General features: G+C 47.8%; 2 protein-coding genes across 2 annotated transcripts in view; both read left to right on the top strand.

The window, feature by feature from the left end:
• Positions 1-6,799, top strand: part of LOC134291860 (uncharacterized) — a gene marked incomplete in the record, with an annotated part of 268,136 nt that extends 261,337 nt beyond the window's left edge. The window contains 3 exon segments of the mRNA XM_062860195.1: positions 1-250; positions 306-995; positions 4,254-6,799. Of these exon segments, the coding sequence (XP_062716179.1) occupies positions 1-250; positions 306-995; positions 4,254-6,216 (2,903 nt within the window).
• A 5,192-nt stretch (positions 6,800-11,991) lies between these two features.
• Positions 11,992-18,879, top strand: LOC134290701 (uncharacterized). The gene is made up of 3 exons (XM_062857878.1): positions 11,992-18,146; positions 18,385-18,710; positions 18,848-18,879. The coding sequence occupies exons 1-3, from the start codon at positions 11,992-11,994 to the stop codon at positions 18,877-18,879; spliced, it is 6,513 nt and encodes a 2,170-aa protein (XP_062713862.1).
• The last annotated feature ends 664 nt before the right edge of the window (positions 18,880-19,543 follow it).

Genomic DNA, 19,543 nt, shown 5'->3' with positions numbered 1-19,543 from the left:
AAACGTTACCAAAAGAACCACTGGCAACCGGAGAGCAGTACTTCCTGGACTTGGCCGGGAATATCCGCAAGGGACCGGTTGGGGTGGGAAACACGTGCTACTGTGCGCCATTTTTCAAACACCTCGAACAACGCATGAACCAGAACAGGAAGAGCATACGAAAGTACGTGCACAGGGCAACGGAAAAGCTGGACAGCCGAATGACTGCGCTGGCTATGAAGACGGACGACCAAATCGAGGAGCTGACGAAGTAAGTTGTTCTGTGATCCTTAACAAACATATATTTAAACAAATATTCTTTTCAGAACGATGATCGCCAGCAGGGTTCAGTGCGAGAACAAACGGCTACATCTGGAGCAGTGGCTGAAACGAGGCATAGCAGAGCGATCAACGGGACCGCACAATTCCAAAACGCGGAAAGATGAAGCCAATACCAATACGTTAACGCGTTGCCGAAGTCTAGAACTTCTGGACGGAAGCGATGACATCCTAGAAGATCGAATGAAATCTTCAACGCCGCAGTTCTCGCGAAGCATAGACTTCCTGGACTCGCAGGATCTTGTGCCGGAGCACAAGCGGCCCGACTACCATTCGGATCATTTCGAAAGTTCCAACAACTCCAATATGAAAAACCATTCGGAAGCGGAAGATTCAAGCCGCAGAACGCCGCTGAGGAAGTTTGACGCCGAACACCGGAACGGCAGTAAGCGATCGTCATCGATCAGTCACTCGGGTCACGATAGCTACTGCTACTCGGACAAAGATAACGATAAGGAAAAGAACAATGTGATATACCAGGATCGGGTGCCAAGTTCGGCGTACGGTGGAAATTCGTCCAAAGAAGATCGGAAGGTGTGCTCGTCGGCGGGATCGTCCAGCTACGATCACAAAAACGAGAAGATCAAGGTCACTGAGAGGCTGGAGGAGTTGCTGAGCAAGACCAAGAAAATTTTGGAACTGGAGAAGATTACGAAGAAAAAGCATGGTGACAACAGGTAAGTTGGAGCTTATACGAAAGCACCCCTGATCCTCATTTGTGAACTCAAATCTGAAAGTAGTTATCGAGAATCACAGCAGTGATTGCCCCTGGCTTATTTTGTATATCAGTAACTTTCATTTTGCTGGCAATGCACATGGTGGGCAGTGGTGCAGCCCGGTGCCATGTGCCATCGACAGTTACATAAAATCTACGCATCTTGTTCCGATCTTCGCTTTTCAATTAAGGGTCCATTTCTTCATCTCGGCTTAAGCGTTAACCCTTTGGAGCCAGAGGCGTCATATATGACCCCAGCCCCAACATGAAAACAGCTGTATAAATTCACACATTTTATAAAACAGGATACTGTCTTCTTCAAAGTTGTTGCAAATTAAGTCCTCTATTAAGAATAAATGGGAATATTTGTATTTTATACTTTATTGACAACCTAGAACATCCTGAAAACCATGAAGTTTGGAGGAACGAAATTGTTGACATACCAGTTGTTCTAAAAGCTAAATTTGGATATAGATTACGTTCATATGTATTCATTTAACCTTCGTCATGAACATCAAAAGATGTTTTGTAGTCTGGGATGTTCTAGGTGTTTCAAAATGTCCTATAGTTAAGTACTTCAAATCTACAAGAATAAGTTCATGTGTTTTCGCCATAAATAAAAGCATTACATAATCTACTGGGGTCCATGAACCTCTTGAAGTCTATAAAGCCATTTATAGACACTATAGGGATATTCCAGGTAAGACAAACTACCGTGGAACATCAGGTCTACACTAGTAACAGTAGCCATATCTGTTATACTGAGTAACGTTGCTTAATCAACCACAGTTACTGGACCAATCTGAAGACTACTAGATATTATTATAAACCTTTGGGACATTGAAGATCGTCCAAACTGTCCTATAATGAAGTCCTTCAAATCTACTAGAATAATTTTATCTGTTTTCGCCATAAATAATAGCATTGCAAAATCTACTGGGATATGTGAAGGTCTTGAAATCTGAAATGTCATTTATGTACACTATAGGGAAAGGATTTTCCAGGTCAGCCAAACTACCTTGGAATTTAGAACTGCAGGTCTACAGTCCTAACAGTAACCATATCTGTTATACTGAGTAACGTTCCATAATCAATAACGGTTACTGGACCAACCTGAAGCCCTGAAGTCTACTAGATATTATTATATACCTTTGGGACATTCAGGATCATCCAAACCGTCCTGAATTTTATCTCTTGACAGTAATAGTAGTTATTCTCAAAATGAACTGTAACATTACACATCCAACTGTAATCTGTAACAATGCCCATGGCATTTTCATTAGTCATTCCGGGATTCTTTTGAGATATTTCAAACTAACTACCAAACTATTCCGGAGACTATGGCTTTATGTCTACCGACTGATCTGATACTGTCTATTGAACTTTCAGAAGACGGACATGGTAGATTGCAAATCACAACTTGTATAACAAAAAGTTACCGTTACACTCGAAGACTTCAGGATCCAAAGAACAGTTTGGATGACCTAGGATACCCAGACTGTTCTGATGCTGTCTAGTGAACTTTCAGAAGACTCACTGAACATGATAGATTACAAATCGTAGCTTCGTATGATGAAAGAAATTGCCGTTACACCCGTAGACTTCAGGATCTGAACTCAAGAACAGTTTGGAAGACTTAAGATATCTCAACTGATCTGATACTATTTATTGAACTTTCAGAAGACTCACTGGGCATGATAGATTACAAACCGTAGCTTTGTATGATGAAATAAGTTACTATTACACCCGTAGACTTTAGGATCTGAACCATGATCTGAGCTCAAGAACAGTTTAGATGACTTGGGATATCCCGACTGATCTGATATCGTCTATTGAACTTCCGGAAGACTTACTGGACATGATAGATTACAAATCGTAGCTTTGTATGATGAAAGAAATTACCGTTACACCCGTGGACTTCAGGATCTGAACTCAAGAACAGTTTGAAAGACTTAAGATATCCCGACTGATCTGATACTGGCTTGTGAAGTTTCAGAAGACTCACTGGACATGATAGATTACAAATCGTAGTTTCGTATGATGAAAGAAATTGTCGTTACACCCGTAGACTTCAGGATTTGAACTCAAGAACAGTTGGGAAGACTTAAGATATCCCAACTGATCTGATACTATTTATTGAACTTTCAGAAGACTCACTGGACATGATAGATTACAAACTGTAGCTTTGTATAAAGAAATAAGTTACTATTACACCCGTAGACTTTAGGATCTGAACCATGATCTGAGCTCAAGAATAGTTCCCAAGAAACGTAACTAGCTGAATATCAGTTTCTTAAACTATAGTTTTCTTAAGAATGGTTTGTTCCTCTCCTAAAAAGCTAAAATGTTTGTTGGGTTTAGATGACTTGGGATATCCCGACTGATCTGATACCGTCTATTGAACTTCCGGAAGACTTACTGGACATGATAGATTACAAATCGTAGCTATGAATGATGAAAGAAATTACCGTTACACCCGTTGACTTCAGGATCTGAACTCAAGAACAGTTTGAAAGACTTAAGATATCCCAACTGATCTGATACTGTCTTGTGAAGTTTCAGAAGACTCACTGGACATGATAGATTACAAACCGTAGCTTTGTATGATGAAAGAAATTGTCGTTACACCCGTAGACTTTAAGATCTGAACTCAAGAACAATTTGGATAACCTGGGATACTCCAACTAATCTGATGCTGTCTAGTGCTGTCTAGCTGTCTAGATTACAAATCGTAGCTTTGTATGATGAAAGAAAATACCGTTACACCCATAGACTTCAGAATCTGAACTCAAGAACAGTTTGGATGACTTAGGATATCCCAACTAATCTGATACTGTCTATTGAACTTTCAGAAGACTCACTGGACATAATAGATAACAAATGACTCACTAGACATGATAGATTACAAACCTTATAATTGAAATAAGTTACCGTTACATCCGTAGACTTTAGGATCTGAAGTCAAGAACAGTTTGGATGACCTAGGATATCCAGAAAAAATATGCTGCATCATATTTTACCCTTTTTGTACTGTTGAGCACCAACACTACAGAAAAACGTTGAAAAAACTTTAATATCGCTAGGAACAATTCCGGCTTCAAAGAGTTAACCAGATTTAACTATGTATATGGATAACCCTGGCTTATCGGTTAAGGCGAGGTGAAGGAATCGAATCTAAGAGTGTTTAAGTAGTGATACAACCATTCTCAATTCCTTTCAGATACATTCTGGCACTGGACCGGCTAAAGGACATCCACCATTACGACAACAATCCCCAAGTGTACCACCAGGCGTCTTCGAAGCGTGACACCACCGTTCACGGCTATGACATAGCGCAGGAAATGGAGAAGATTACTCAATCTCTACTTCCCGCAGCACCGGTATCGCCGGAAATTTCCAAAGATATAACCACTCGCAAGGAACGTTCCTCGAACTCGCAAAGCTCCTATCGCAATCCGTCGGCGTCGGCTCTGAATGGACACAGTTCTGCCTCAACGCCGCACTCAACCATGTCGCCCAGCTCTTCGTTGTTGGGTGGTCAGCAGAGTGCAGCGGCAATTCACGCAGCATACCACGAAACGCACATGACTTCCACGAGTTTCAACGAGACGATGTCGGAGATTACCAGCTATCAGGAGTCGGAATGCGAAACACACGTGGATAGCGTCAACGCTCCGATGGTGAACGGCTTCTACGCCAATAACTGCTTCGAGGATCTTCCCAGTTCTTCGAACACGACGATCAAGTCTGCCCCAAATCATAGTCGAAAGAAACTGACGGGAGAAGGTGGTGATCATCGTCAAGAAGATGAGGATAGTGGTAGCGACGAAGAAGATGAAGACGAGGAGGAGGATGAAGATTATGGAAACATCGTAGATGATGCAGACCCGGGAAACACAGAAAAAGACTGGGAATCGGATGATCAGTGTGATTTATCTGACATGGCAAACTTGGCTCAATTAAAAGAATTGAAAAGCAGAATACTCAACGGCACCAGCTGGAGAAGTCAAGTTCTTCAGAAAAGTGTCCAGGACTTGTTCCAAAAGACAACTGAAGCTACAGAGCAGCTTTCTAATCATGACGTAGTAGATCCAGAAACGAGTCAAAATCCTGCTGAAGAAATGTCCGATCAAAATCGAGTTAAGTATATAATTTCCAAGCTTCAGAACAGCACGATTCAACAGGTGGAACCTCCGACAAACCTACATGCTCTAGCGCATGATGACAACTTTTCCGATAGCAGTGAAGATGAAGATGATCTGGACTGCGTCGATGGTCCTCCACCGATGGGCGATCGACCTATAACGGCCAAAAGCCTTATCGAAATGTACGAAAAAACTCTACCAAAGGTGGAGAACCAACCTGTCGCAGCAATTCGGCAGCAGTATTTTGTCCCCAAAGACGCCTACTTCCATGAGCTACCGAACAAGCCAAAACCGCCTCTAAAACCCCCAGATCTTACTTCACACCTTTCCAACCCCACCCTGCCCGATCAAATCCCCATATCGGCTCACGCCCGAAGTCGGAATCCCCTTCCATCCTACCTCAACGACAATGAGATATTCAACCCCAACCAAAGTCCGTTTCCTCAGAGTCCTCTTCCGGATCGAGTCCAATCAACTCCCACACTGTACTACCCGTCACCATCCCCTCAATTCATGAACGGCCACGACTACCCGACGTCCTACCACCAGCACTACATTCCTCACGTTCCTGTCCAGGAAAAACTCCTCTCCAGCCGGAAGTACATCAACCCATCCGCTGCATCGTTCGCCCTGTCTGGCTGTAGCACCGGGACGCCCTCTCCGGAGTTCCCCTACCACCACCAGATGGCCAGTAGTCATTTCCATCAGCCGCACCAACCGCACCTCCATCAGCCCCATCCGCAGCAGCAACAGCAGTTTCGGAAATCGCAGGACAACCTATCCAACGACGATTCCGGATACATCAGTGCCAAAGTTAGTGAAATTCATGGTCCAGCAGCCAACGGAAGAAGCCTTTCACCTAGGCAGCCTACGGCCGAAGTGATCCCGATGCCGCGGCAATTCATACCATACAACATGGCGAACACGGCGGCGGCCATGCTCGGCGAAGGCGCCGTTGGAGGCAGCGCTGCCGGTCCCACAGCCAACGTATACGATGAGCAGCCTCATTACAACCTCGGTGCTTCCAGTTTGGTCTAGGAATGTGCTCGGTGAAAAATGCGAACATTTTGGGGGAACTGCTAGGCGTAAGACGTACATGCTTAAGCGCAGAGAACAGACGGTTATCTTTTGTTCATCGGCAGTGTAAAAGTTTTACCGGTCATTTTGAAGTATGTCGTTATGCTCCCGTTACGCGGCGCTAGCATCTTTTTAAACTATGCACAATTTAACGCTAGCGTCGCCGTAAAAATTATCTACTATGATACATTGGTCCTATTCAACGACGTAGGTTGAGCTCGAGGTTGAGCTTTTACAAGGGCATCTTACCAAAAGTTCCCCCGGAAATGTTAACAAAATCGATACCTAGCTAGCCAAACTAACTCATATATGTAAATAGGTTTTAAAGCAATGTTTTAACTCTGTCCATTTTAAATTATTGTATGTTTTAGTAATTTAACCCTGTGTTTTACGCATGATCCGTTTTTAACTTGTATTTTTAAATGTCAACGAATTTTGTTTTACGATTTTTTTTACTCAATTGTTGTACTTTTACTCCTGATAATAATAGGCGTGCATTTATGATACAACCGTGTAGAATGTGTGTAAATAAAAGAGAATGCTAAAAGTTTTGTTTTTCTTTATGTAGCCGAACTCTTACTCTAACGGGGATCTCCAGTTAGCCTAGTGGAAAAGGCCTTTGATAGCCACTCCTGGCCGTCATGGTCAGGAACTTTTCTCGACTTCCCTGGGCAGTGTATCATTGTCCTTTTCTCACAGTATATAAATTCATGCAATGGCAGGCAAAGAAAGCCCTTCAATTAATAACTGTGGAAGTGCTCAAAGAACACTAAGTTGAACCAAGTTCCAGTGTGAACGTAAAGTCACAAAGAAGTAAAATAAAAAAAAAGCCGAACTCACTATTAAATGACAAAAGATTGTCAAAATTGTTTCAAAAAAATATGAATGCTTATATCAAAACATATGCAAGTTTGAATAATGTTGAAATCGTGGAAGTTGACTTCATCTTCAGAAGAAGGCCATGTTTCACAAAGGGCAAAACCAGAGTTGTGAATCAAAAACTTAAACAAGTCTTAATTAGGTTCTAGACTACGACAGTTCCACTGTAGTACAGTGATCATATCTTATACTTGTACCTCTACCCAGTGGGAGTGGTGATTGTCGGATTTGCCGACGATATTACGCTCGAAGTCTACGGTGAAACGACCGAGGAGGTAAAGTTGACTGCCAACCACTCAATCAAGGTTGTGGAGGCGTGGATGCGGTCCAGGAAACTGGAGCTGGCTCACCACAAGACAGAGGTTGTAACGGTAGGAATAATATTCGTTTGATATCATGTGGTTTCAGGTGAAAGGAGAAACCAAACGAGTAGTCATTGTTCAAGGCATTTATTCGGCAAATTTCACGCACCAAAGTGACAAAAGGTGGCGGAAATTGCGCATTGAGTGTGCGTGACCTCTAGCCCTCATAGTTTGCTCCGACTAGCTTATCCGTTGTTTAAGAGGTCGCACACAGTCAATGACTGACGCCAATTCAAGACACCGAAATACAAGGCAACATATTTATATAAATGGTTTGGACATTTAGTGACTTAATCCTAGGCCTAACTACTAGTCTAACCAGATACTGCTACCGTTGACCAGCGCTGGATGATGACGTTGCGGGGCCCCGAACTGCAGCGATGTTGGATCGATAGCGCATTTGTTTCGATTGCGCGTCACGTGAAAGTTACGCACGTGTGTCACGTGTGTTGATTTATGTCGCCGCACTGCTCTCACCTCGTTGTCGCCTTTTAGAACGTCCACGGTGTCATCACCGGACCTGAAGACGTTCCTCGCACACTAACACACACACGAGCGATTGGTTCCTACCGTCCCCTCGGCCAACTGACTTCTGCCTGACGGGTGTTGCCGATCCTGCCTGGCTGGTTGCACCGGAACGTGTCACAAGGTGATGAAGTAATCGGCTCGGTTTGTCATGCAGATAGGTGCTTGGCTGCGTGTGCCCAGCGGCGTGGCCGGTCCAATTACGTGGCCGAGTGAGGAATGTGCTATCCCGTGGTACACTGTTGCTGAGGGTCAGCGCACAAGATGCTCGTATGACGAAACGCCGTATAAAACGAGCCTTCGCTGGGAAGGCTCGTCTGATGCTCTACGGTTCGTTAGCCACGTGTGCTGTTACCGTCGTTGCTTTCCGGACCACGTCGAGATTGTGCACTTTTCCTCCGAGTCTCTCGCTCCAGTTGACCGCTACAGTTGACTGTGACTCACGCCGGGAAAGAGATTACCGTCGTCGGATGCTTCGGGCAGAGGTTCGTGAAGATGACCAGTTGTACGAGCTCCGATGTTGAGGTTTAGCGTCGTAGATTGTACCATGCGTAGTCGACCAGTCACCGTTCAACTTGACCGAATGCCCTCACAGATGGTAATTTTGATTGGCAAAGTTTTGGACGGTTCTGCAATGTTCTGCTGCTCTTCCCTGCGGCGCACCGGAAACTCTGCTGTGCTAATGTGTGTATCGAGTGTGTGGAGGTGGTGGCGAGATAGATGACAGCGTTGACAGAAGCGAAACAGGCGAAACTGCTTTTCAAGCAGGTCTGTGCAGCTGGCTGCATACTGGTGTTTATGTTTCTGCTTACACACTAAAATCGCGTTAGGCGTTAGATATAATTAACAAATATTTCGATCGACATGACTCGTAACAAGGTGACGGTTGTTAACAACATGCAATCGGCGCAGCAGACGGAGATCAGTGTAGGAGAGTGAACTATCATGTCTAAGCCACCAGGGTGCGAGGCCGCCATTTTTAAGAATCCAACATCTAGTATGTAAACATTTGTGTATCCACAATGGATTCCATTGTGGATACACGATAGATGTTGGCTCCTGTCAGATGCATTAGGTGGGATTAGGGTTGCCACATACGTGGTCTAAGCGCTCTGTCGAACACTTGGGCGTGATGATCGACGACAAGCTTACCTTTGGTAGCCACGTCGATTATGCCTGTAAAAGAGCCTCCACAGCTATTGCGGCACTGTCCCGGATGATGTCCAATAGCTCAGCGGTGTACGCCAGTAAGCGCAAGCTTCTGGCTAGTGTTGCTACGTCCATACTTAGGTATGGCGGCCCGGCGTGGGGTACCGCGCTAAGTACTGAATGCTACCGACGGAAGCTGGAAAGTACTTACAGGCTTATGTGTCTGAGGGTTGCAAACGCGTACCGTACCGTGTCACACGACGCTTTCTGTGTTATTACTGGTATGGTGCCCATCAGCATTCTTATCAGTGAGGACATGGAGTGCTTCGAAATGCGCGGCACAAGAGGCATACGCAAGACTGTCAGGATGGCCTCTATGGTCAAATGGCAGTGCGCGTGGGACAGTTCCACCAAAGGAAGGTGGACCCATAGGTTGATACCGAGGGTAGATAGTTGGATTAATAGGCGCCATGGGGAAGTTACATTCCACCTGACACAGGTCCTTACAGGTCATGGTTGCTTCCGACAGTATCTACACCGTTTCGGGCATTCGGATTCTCCCGAATGCCCAGTGTGCAATGGTTTAGAGGAAACGGCGGAACACGTTTTGTTCGTGTGCCCGCGTTTTTTTTTTCGCACAATGCGTGACCGCATGCTTGCCACATGCGGGGAGGACACAACTCCGGACAATTTGGTCCAGAGGATGTGTAGGGATGAGTTTGGCTGGAACGCCGTTTCAACGGCTATTACCCATATCGTCTGGGAGCTACAGAGGAGGTGGCGCGTGGACTCGGAGAATGGCTAGTCCAGATGCAGTGCAAGAGGTGGTCCAGGGGTTCGAAGTCGGCTTCGTAGGTCATACCGGTGCTCTGCGGTCGAGATCGACCCTTACAGCGATTAAGTGGCCGCGGAGAGGAAGTCCCGGTAGCGGTGCTGTCGTGGCGTCGGTCTACTGGTTTGGATCCGAGCCCGTGGTTGGAAAGGGGTCCCCGGCAAGGGTCGGGGTAGGTGAGACCCTGCTGTCTGCAACCTACGGATGCATCTGATAGGGCCTGAAGGGTAGTGATACCCTTCCTCACGGGCAGGTCAGATCGGGTTGCATGTGGGCATCAGTTCTTGATGTCCGCTCAGCAGTAGGGCGCGGGCGGGGTTGACCCTGCCCGCCTTCCGAGGACAAAGGGAGTGGTGAGGACCACTCGGGAAACTGGCTAAGCGCCAGCATGTTACCGTGAAGGACTCTCCAAAGCGAGTCATCGATGTTCGTTGCTGCAGGCTACGCAGCTAATTTTGAGGGTGCAATATGCACTAGCCCCTCTCTGAAGCAATACCTTCTTGGTGGTTCCGGAGAGACGTAGGGTTTGGCGACCATAGGAATGTGTTTAGTGGGTCGAGGAGAGAGTAGTCCTGGCTTCTACTATTGTAGTAGAAGACGGCCTCAGCCCCACACTATCCTAACCTTCCTGTTAGGGTGTCTGTTTGCAGATTATCCCCCTATGGTTTAGAAGGAAAAAAAATCCTTGTACCTCACTTGATAAATTATCTATCGAAAGATTGTGACATTATTGTGCTCATCGAGACCTGGCTGGACTCTCGTACGCTTTCAAGTCAAATATTCGGATCCGACTATGAGGTGTTTCGCTGCGATCGCAACTCTAATAATAGCAGTAAATCTTCCGGAGGTGGCGTGCTGGTAGCTGTTCGTTCTGGATACCGCCCTTCCTACTGACGATGTCCTTGTAGTGGGCGACTTCAATCTTGCTGGAATCTTTTGGAGGCCATCGCATAGCGGCTTCCTCTGTGTCGATTCGGAACCTTCACAGCTTCATTCTGGCGCAATAAGCATTTTAGACAGTTATAGCGTATGTTGGGGGCAACCCTACGCCACTGGTATCCGATAGCGCACAACCTCGCGCTTCTGTCCGTCAAAGGTCTGTCAAACGCTGATAGACGTCAGTAACCAAAATTTCTTGCCAATCATCCTCAACACCATTCTTTGCGCTACACAAAAAAGGCAGAGTTAGAAGTTATTTCTTGATTTGTTTAAATTAAGCCTATCACTATATTGTCAAACATAAACTGAAATCGAAACTAGGAGACCAATTGTAAGTAACAATGAACTAATTTATCTAAGATTGTGTACTAATTACAATTATTTCTAATACACAGTTTGAGCTCACTTAACCACAAAAACGGTGTGCTACAAAACCCTCCGAAAACGTCCGAAACGAGGGGCGGATCACTTACAAAACTACTGAATCGAAAATGCGTTTGGATGAAAATGCGTTACAAAATGCTCCAATGCGTTGAAAAATGCATTTGAAAATGTAATGCGTTGAAAAATGCGCCAAAATACCCAAATGCGTTGAAAAATGCACAGAAATGTATGACGATTTTTTGGAGTTTTAATACATAATTTGTTAATAAATACGCCAATGCGTAGGAAAATGCGTGTTATTTATCAATGCGTATAAAAATGCGAGCATTCCACCAATGCGCATAAAAATGCGTGTTTTCTATCAATGCGTAGAAAAATGCGTGTTTTCTATAAATGCGTAGAAAAATGCAAGTTTTTTTGTCAATGCGTATAAAAATACGAACAATTTTATCAATGCGTTGAAAAGTGCATGCTGTAAAATTTTGACAGGTGTTGTTCAATTTTAGAAATGCGTACCTTAATACGCTAATGCGTAACAAAATGCGCCAATGCGTATGTCAATACGCCAGGCTGAATCGAAAATGCGCTAGTGATTCGCCCCTCGGTCCGAAACGTTCCAACAAACTCAAAAATTGTTGCGAATCACATCGGAACAGGCCAATTAGGATGCCGGAGACCGACTGTTTCGATTGCCAGGTGTGTGAATTGCCCAACAACGATATGGTGCAATGCGAAGGCTGCCTCAAGTGGTCGCATTTCGGATGTGTGGGATTCGACGACGGGAAGAAGGAGGACCACTGGAAGTGCTCGGATTGTGTCGCCAAGTCAACATCATGTGGCGCCGCCGGAGAACCCAGTGGACTAGCCCGTAGCGAGCAGCAGCAATCAAACGGCTCACCTCAGGGCGCAGGATCGATGAGTGAGATTGCCCGGCTTAACCTCAAACTGCTAGAAGAGCGAAAGGCCGTCTTGCTTAGGGAGATCGAACTACAGCAGGCGGCCCAGCTCGAGCAGCGGAAGCTACAGTTGGAGAAGGAGGTTTGGAAGGCGAGGTACGACATAGTGAACGGGAGGTGTGAAGAAACCAGCGTTGAAGCGGAATCCAGTGGTCTTGGAGACTGGATGAGTCGGTTGGACCAGGTCGCTGTCAGCCAGAATCAGCAATTCTCTGCTCCGGCGAGTACGGTGACGGTCCCGACGATTTCTGGGACAAGGCTGCAGCAACCCTCGGCTGGGGGAACAAGACCAACACCGCAGGTTGTGCGGACATGCCTACCGACTAGCACGTCTGTCTTCGGGAGCGAATCAGGGTCAATTTCCCAACCACCTTCCAACGCGCTGGCTTCACAAGCTAACCGAGCCCCCCTACCTGCGAGTGCGTATGCGGCGGGACAAGCTACCAGTTTTATGCGTGATTTCCAACCTGGAGGAGGAGCGAACCGTCCGGGATCGTCGACGCCGATCACTAATGCGAATTGGGTCAACCCTATGACGGGTCTCACCAGCTCCACCCAGCGTTTGCCACCATCCATCAGCTCGGTGGAACAGCTAGGAAGCCACCCGATGCAATCGGGATACGTAAGCCAACCGTGTCAGGTAACGAATAGCATAAGTAATTACGTACCAGTAGGGCAGGTAGCTTATCCGCAATATGCTAGTGTAGGGCTAGGTAATCTCCATTTGGGTTCAATAAACGCACCTAATTCCTACACTCCTCACCCCCTCCCAACGAATCTTCCTCAAAACAACCCATACATCTCGCAAGCGTCTTTCGGTGCTCAAACCATTCCCGCCGCGAATGTCGACAACTCGACTCCGACCGCTCGACAACTCGCCGCGCGGCACGTTATGCCTAAAGATCTCCCGTCGTTCAGTGGTAATTCAGAAGAGTGGCCAATGTTCATTAGTGCCTTTAACACTTCCACGGAAGCGTGCGGATACAGCAACGTAGAAAATCTTGGACGACTTCAACGATGCCTGAAAGGTGGGGCCTTAGAGGCAGTTCGCAGCCGTTTACTACTGCCTTCGTCGGTGCCGCAAGTGATACAGACGTTGCAGATGCTGTATGGGCGCCCGGAACAAATAATCTACGCGTTGCTCCAGAAGGTACGAGAGGTTCCGGCACCGAAAGCGGACAATTTGTGCACAGTTGTAGCCTTCGGGATGGCAGTGCAGAACTTCTGCGAACATCTGGAGGCGGCTGAACAAGTTCTACACCTCTCAAATCCAGTGTTACTTCAGGAGCTCGTGGATAAGCTCCCAGCGAACTTGAAGCTCGAGTGGGTAGCATTCAAGCGGCAATTTGCGATGGTTGACCTCCGGGTTTTCAGCCGATACATGGCCAATCTTGTGTCAGCAGCCGCTGAAGTCACCCTAACGTTGGATCCGAAGAGTGCAAAGCTGAAGAAGGAAGAGAAGCCGAAAGGTTTCGTGAACGCACATGCTACGTCATCTGAGAAACCAAAAGTGGAGCCGACGAAGGTGGTTTCCTCAATCACCTGTCTTGCCTGTGGGGATCCAGATCATCGAGTGAAGGAGTGCAAGGTCTTCAAGAAGATGGATCCCGATGACCGTTGGAAAGTGGTCCAGAGCCATTTTCTCTGCCGGATCTGCCTCGGAAAGCATGGCAGGAAGCCATGTCGGTCCGCGGCTCGTTGTGACGTGCAAGGCTGCCAAATGCGTCATCATCCGCTCCTGCACTCCGAGTCGGGAAATTCTCCGGCCGCAGCAAAGCCGGCGCCACAAGGAGGCGAGGTGCCACGGAAAAGTCCTACCGAAGGTGTAAACACTCATCACACCCAAAGTTCCACGCTATTCCGCATGCTGCCAGTGCGGCTTTTCTGCAAGGGACGTAGTGTGGAAACATTAGCCTTTATCGACGAGGGTTCGTCCGTCACGCTCTTGGAAAAGAGCCTAGCCGATTCTCTTCAGGCCGAAGGAGCGGAGATGCGTCTCTGCCTAACTTGGACGAGTAATATCAGCCGCGAAGAGGAAGGTTCGCGCCAAGTGGAGGTGGAGATTTCTGGTATCGGAGGAGGCAAACGATATTCGTTGAAGGACGTCCGGACTGTGGAATCCCTAGCGCTACCGGCCCAAACATTGCGCTACAAAGAACTGGCTGATCGTTTCGACCACCTGCGAAATCTGCCAGTTACGGACTTCGAATCCACAACCCCAGGAATACTCATCGGAGCAAAGAATACCCACATCACCGCCATCCAACAAATACGAGAAGGTCGCGTAGGAGAACCAATAGCGGCGAAGTCTCGCCTTGGATGGGCAATCTACGGATCGATGCCAAACGGATCAAGCTTTGCGAGTTGCAATTTGCATATTTGTGGGTGTGGTGCTGACGATAGTTTGCACGAACTAGTCAAGAAGTATTTCACAGTGGAAAACGTGGGCGTCTCGATGGATCAGAGTCCTGAGTCCGACGAGGACAAACGGGCGAGGGCACTGCTCGAAAAGACAACCAGGCGAGTTGAAGGCGGATTCGAGACCGGGCTACTTTGGCGTTACGACTACGTAGAGTTTCCAGATAGTTACGCAATGGCGGCGAGACGGTTACGGTGCCTGGAAAGGCGCTTCAACGCGGATCCTGTCTTGTTCGAGTGTGTTCAGCGCCAGATCACGGAGTACCAACAGAAGGGGTACATTCACCAGGCCACGAAGGAAGAGTTGGCAGCTGTCGACCAGAGAAAGCTGTGGTACCTCCCGGTTGGAATAGTAAGGAACCCGAAGAAGCCGAACAAGATTAGAATCGTGTGGGATGCAGCAGCAGTGGTGGACGGTGTCTCGCTAAACAGCATGTTGCTGAAAGGGCCGGATTTGGTGCAACCTCTTCCCGACGTTCTTTGCGGATTTCGGGAACGGAGAATCGCCGTGGTGGGCGATATTATGGAGATGTTCCACCAACTTAAAATACGGCGAGACGATCGATATAGCCAGCTTTTTCTCTGGCCCGGTGAAATCGGAAACTCTCCCCGGATCTTCGTCATCGACGTGGCGACATTTGGCTCCACCAGCTCCCCATGCTCGGCGCAATATGTGAAAAACTTGAACGCAATCGAGCACTCAGAGAACTACCCAAGGGCGGCGGAGGCGATCGTGCGTCGGCACTACGTCGACGATTACCTGCAGAGTTTTGACAGCGAGGAAGAAGCGTGCCAGGTCATAGATGAAGTCAAGCTGGTGCATCGGCAAGGCGGGTTCATCATTCGTAACTGGCTCTCGAACTCATCCACAGTTCTCCAACGGATCGGGGAAACCGACGCCGGTTCGATGAAGATAGTCAGCGAAAGCGGTTCACAAATAGAGCGTGTGCTGGGCATGCAGTGGAAGGCAACTGAGGATGTCTTCGTATTCTCCAACGAAGTCGACTTGGCGACCGTTACTCCCACCAAGCGAGGAATCTTGCGCTGCGTGATGAGCCAGTTCGACCCGCTGGGACTCCTTTCGCATTTCCTCATCCATGGTCGTGTTATTATTCAGGACATCTGGCGAACCAAAGCCGGTTGGGACGATATCGTAGAAGAGCCCATCATGGAGCGTTGGCGACTATGGACGTCGAAGTTCAAGGAGCTCGAGGAGATTCGAATCCCACGCGCCTACTTCCCGGGCGTGGCAGCGTCCAACATTGAAGACTTGCAGCTCCATATTTTCGTCGACGGTAGCGAGACTGCATACGCATGTGTGGCCTACTTCAGGGCGACCATTCAGGGAGAATACCATTGTGCGCTCGTCGGCGGGAAAGCGAAGGTTGCACCGATAAAAGCGCTTTCGATCCCAAGGTTGGAGCTCCAGGCTGCCTTGATAGGCTGTAGGCTAATGAAGACCCTCTGCAACAGTCACAGTCTGCCGATATCGCAACGAGTGTTCTGGACCGATTCAAAAACCGTGCTGTCCTGGATCCATTCCGACCACCGGCGCTACCGACAATTCGTCGCCTGCAGGATAGGGGAAATCCTCTCGAAATCTAATCCCGCAGAGTGGCGGTACGTCCCATCGAAGGTCAACGTCGCAGACGATGGCACAAAGTGGGCCAGTGGACCAAACCTGAAACCCGACAGTCGTTGGTTGAAAGGGCCAGATTTCTTGTGGAAACCTGAGGAATGTTGGCCACGTCAGGCCGAACCCGAAGCAACCATCATCGAAATTAGATCATGTCATGTTCATCGTTCAACGGAACACAACGAAACCATCGACTGGAGCCGCTTTTCCAAATTCGAAAGGCTTAATCGGACTGTTGCCTATATCATCCGCTTCGCAGACAACTGTCGGCGGAAGGTGATGAAGATGCCACTGCAGAACCTGCATATCACCCAAGAGGAACTCAATAAAGCTGAGAACGTCATCTGGAGGCTGGTGCAACATGCGGAGTTTCCAGAAGAGATGTTTCAACTACAGAAGGCGAAAGAAGGGCAGAAGATGAAGCTGAGCCGAGCCAGCCCGATCTACAAGCTGTCGCCGTTCGTTGATGAGTGCGGTGTAGCTCGAATGGACACGAGAATTGCCGGTGCGATCTTCGTACCGTTCGACACCAGATTCCCGATAATCCTCCCAAAAAGACATCAGCTAACCAATCTAGTCGTGGAAAGGTATCATCGACACTATCTTCACGCAAATAACGAGACGGTGATCAACGAAGTTCGTCAGCGGTTCCACGTCCCGTGCCTACGTGCGCTGGTGAAAAGCTTGTCAAAAACCTGCATGCAGTGTAAGGTGTCCAGAGCCAAGCCCGTGTGTCCGCGTGAGGCTCCCCTACCGAAGGCGCGCCTTAGTCCGTACATTCGCCCCTTCAGCTTTGTTGGGTTGGATTACTTCGGTCCCATTCAGGTCAAGGTCGGGCGCTCTCTGGTCAAGCGGTGGGTGGCGCTCTTTACATGCCTCACCATCCGGGCTGTCCACCTAGAGGTAGTGCATTCCTTGACTACGGAGGCGTGTAAGATGGCAATACGACGGTTCGTAGTACGAAGAGGCGCGCCCCTGGAGATCAGAAGCGACAATGGCACCAACTTCCTGGGTGCGAGTCATGACCTTAAACAGCAGATACAAGAGATGAATCAACAACTATCCGCCGTCTTCACCAACGCTGCCACCAAGTGGGTGTTCAACCTGCCATCGGCCCCTCACATGGGGGGTTCATGGGAGAGGCTTGTCAGGTCCATCAAGATTGCCTTTGCGGCCCTAACGACTACCAGAAACCCGGACGACGAGACTCTTCTGACCTTGATGATTGAGGCGGAAGGAATAGTCAACTCTAGACCCCTGACCTGTGTGCCATTGGACGCAGAATCGGAAGCAGCTCTAACGCCGAACCATTTCTTGCTGCTGAGCTCGCAGGGAGTGACCCACCCGCCGGAGGTTATTCCAGATCGCCCGGAGTCCCTCAGGACTAACTGGAGATTGATTACGAACCTGGTGAACCAGTTTTGGAATCGATGGGTGCGGGAATACCTTCCCACTATAGCTGGCCGTACCAAATGGTATGAAGACTCCAAGGAGCCGGAGATCGGAGACCTGGCAATCATCGTTGATCCGTCGATCCGAAACGGATGGCTGCGTGGGCGGATTCTTTCCACAATCAAAGGACGGGATGGACGGTGCAGACAGGTCCTAGTGCAAACCAGCGGAGGAGTGCTACGGCGACCGGTAACTAAGGTTGCCATTCTACGTGTCAAGGCAGCGGACAACGAAGAAGCTGAGGGTAACGCAGGACCACCGGAAGGGATGGACGTGCATTACGGGTCGGGGGATGTTGGGGGCAACCCTACGCCACTGGTATCCGATAGCGCACAACCTCGCGCTTCTGTCCGTCAAAGGTCTGTCAAACGCTGATAGACGTCAGTAACCAAAATTTCTTGCCAATCATCCTCAACACCATTCTTTGCGCTACACAAAAAAGGCAGAGTTAGAAGTTATTTCTTGATTTGTTTAAATTAAGCCTATCACTATATTGTCAAACATAAACTGAAATCGAAACTAGGAGACCAATTGTAAGTAACAATGAACTAATTTATCTAAGATTGTGTACTAATTACAATTATTTCTAATACACAGTTTGAGCTCACTTAACCACAAAAACGGTGTGCTACAAAACCCTCCGAAAACGTCCGAAACGTTCCAACAGCGTAGCTACACTCACTCAATTCAATCACGTGTTGAAGAAAATGGACGAGCCTTGGATCTATGTTTCGTGAGCACTCGAGATCAGGCACCTTACACTGCAGTGGCACCCTCTGCGCTGGTCAAAGACGTTCCTCATCATCCTCCCTTGATTATCAACGTGGAAGATTCGCTTGTCCATGACTTCGAAGATGCCGTTGCCTCCGTATCTTACGACTTCCGGAGGGCCGATCTTCGTAGCATTGCTGAGGTGTTGACAAGTATTGACTGGGAACACGTTCTCGACCCGGGCGATGTTGAGACAGCCGCACTCACCTTTTCAAATATCCTGACATACGTCGTAGACAGGCACGTCCCTAAAAGGATACAAAGCAAAGCTTCTCGGTCTCCCTGGCAGACCAGCGAACTACGAAAGATAAAGACGATTAAGAGAGCAGCACTGAGACAGCTCACCATACACCGCACGCTTGCTTTGAGAAACCACTACGTGAGGCTCAACCATGAATACCAGCGAACCAGTCGCCAATGCTTCTCAAGGTACCAGCGTGATATTCAGCTGAAATTATTTTCTTTTGCAAAAGTAAAGTATTAGTGAAGTGAAATTCAAATTTCATCCGAAATCTTTCTGGAAGTATGTCAACCAACAACGTAAGGAATCCGGACTTTCCGCAACAATGCAGTTGAATGGAGTATCAGATTCCACTCCTCGGGACATTTGTCGGTTGTTTGCCGAGAAATTTGCTAGCGTGTTCAATGAGGAGAGCTTAAACGCCGACGAAGTTTCTATCTCCGCTAGAAATGTTCCTCCAAATGGCCAAATGTTCAGTTCCATTCATGTCAACGATGGTATGATCTCCAGGGCCGCATCGTAACTCGAATCATCCAATAATCCTGGACCGGACGGCATTCCATCGGCATTCCTAAAATATCACATCTCCTGCTTACTAGATCCACTTCAACGCCTCTATCGCATGTCACTCTCCAGCGGCGTATTCCCTTCCTGCTGGAAACTCGCTCATATGTATCCTGCACACAAAAAAGGAAGCAAACGTGACGTGGATAACTATCGTGGAATTACCTCATTGACTGCCAT

Source organism: Aedes albopictus, chromosome 3 (assembly GCF_035046485.1).
Source record: "Aedes albopictus strain Foshan chromosome 3, AalbF5, whole genome shotgun sequence".
In the NCBI taxonomy this organism is placed as follows: Eukaryota; Metazoa; Arthropoda; class Insecta; order Diptera; family Culicidae; genus Aedes; species Aedes albopictus.
Note: the sequence above shows the minus strand (reverse complement) of the source record. Positions and strands in the feature narration are given on the sequence as shown.

Bases quoted from the DNA above. Each gene is read 5' to 3' on its own strand.
- LOC134290701 (XM_062857878.1), top strand. From the start codon at position 11,992: ATGCCGGAGACCGACTGTTTCGATTGCCAGGTGTGTGAATTGCCCAAC. The intron at 18,147-18,384 runs GTCTGTCAAACG...TCTAATACACAG, and splicing joins CGCGCTTCTGTCCGTCAAAG to TTTGAGCTCACTTAACCACA. The intron at 18,711-18,847 runs GTATTGACTGGG...TCTCCCTGGCAG, and splicing joins CATTGCTGAGGTGTTGACAA to ACCAGCGAACTACGAAAGAT.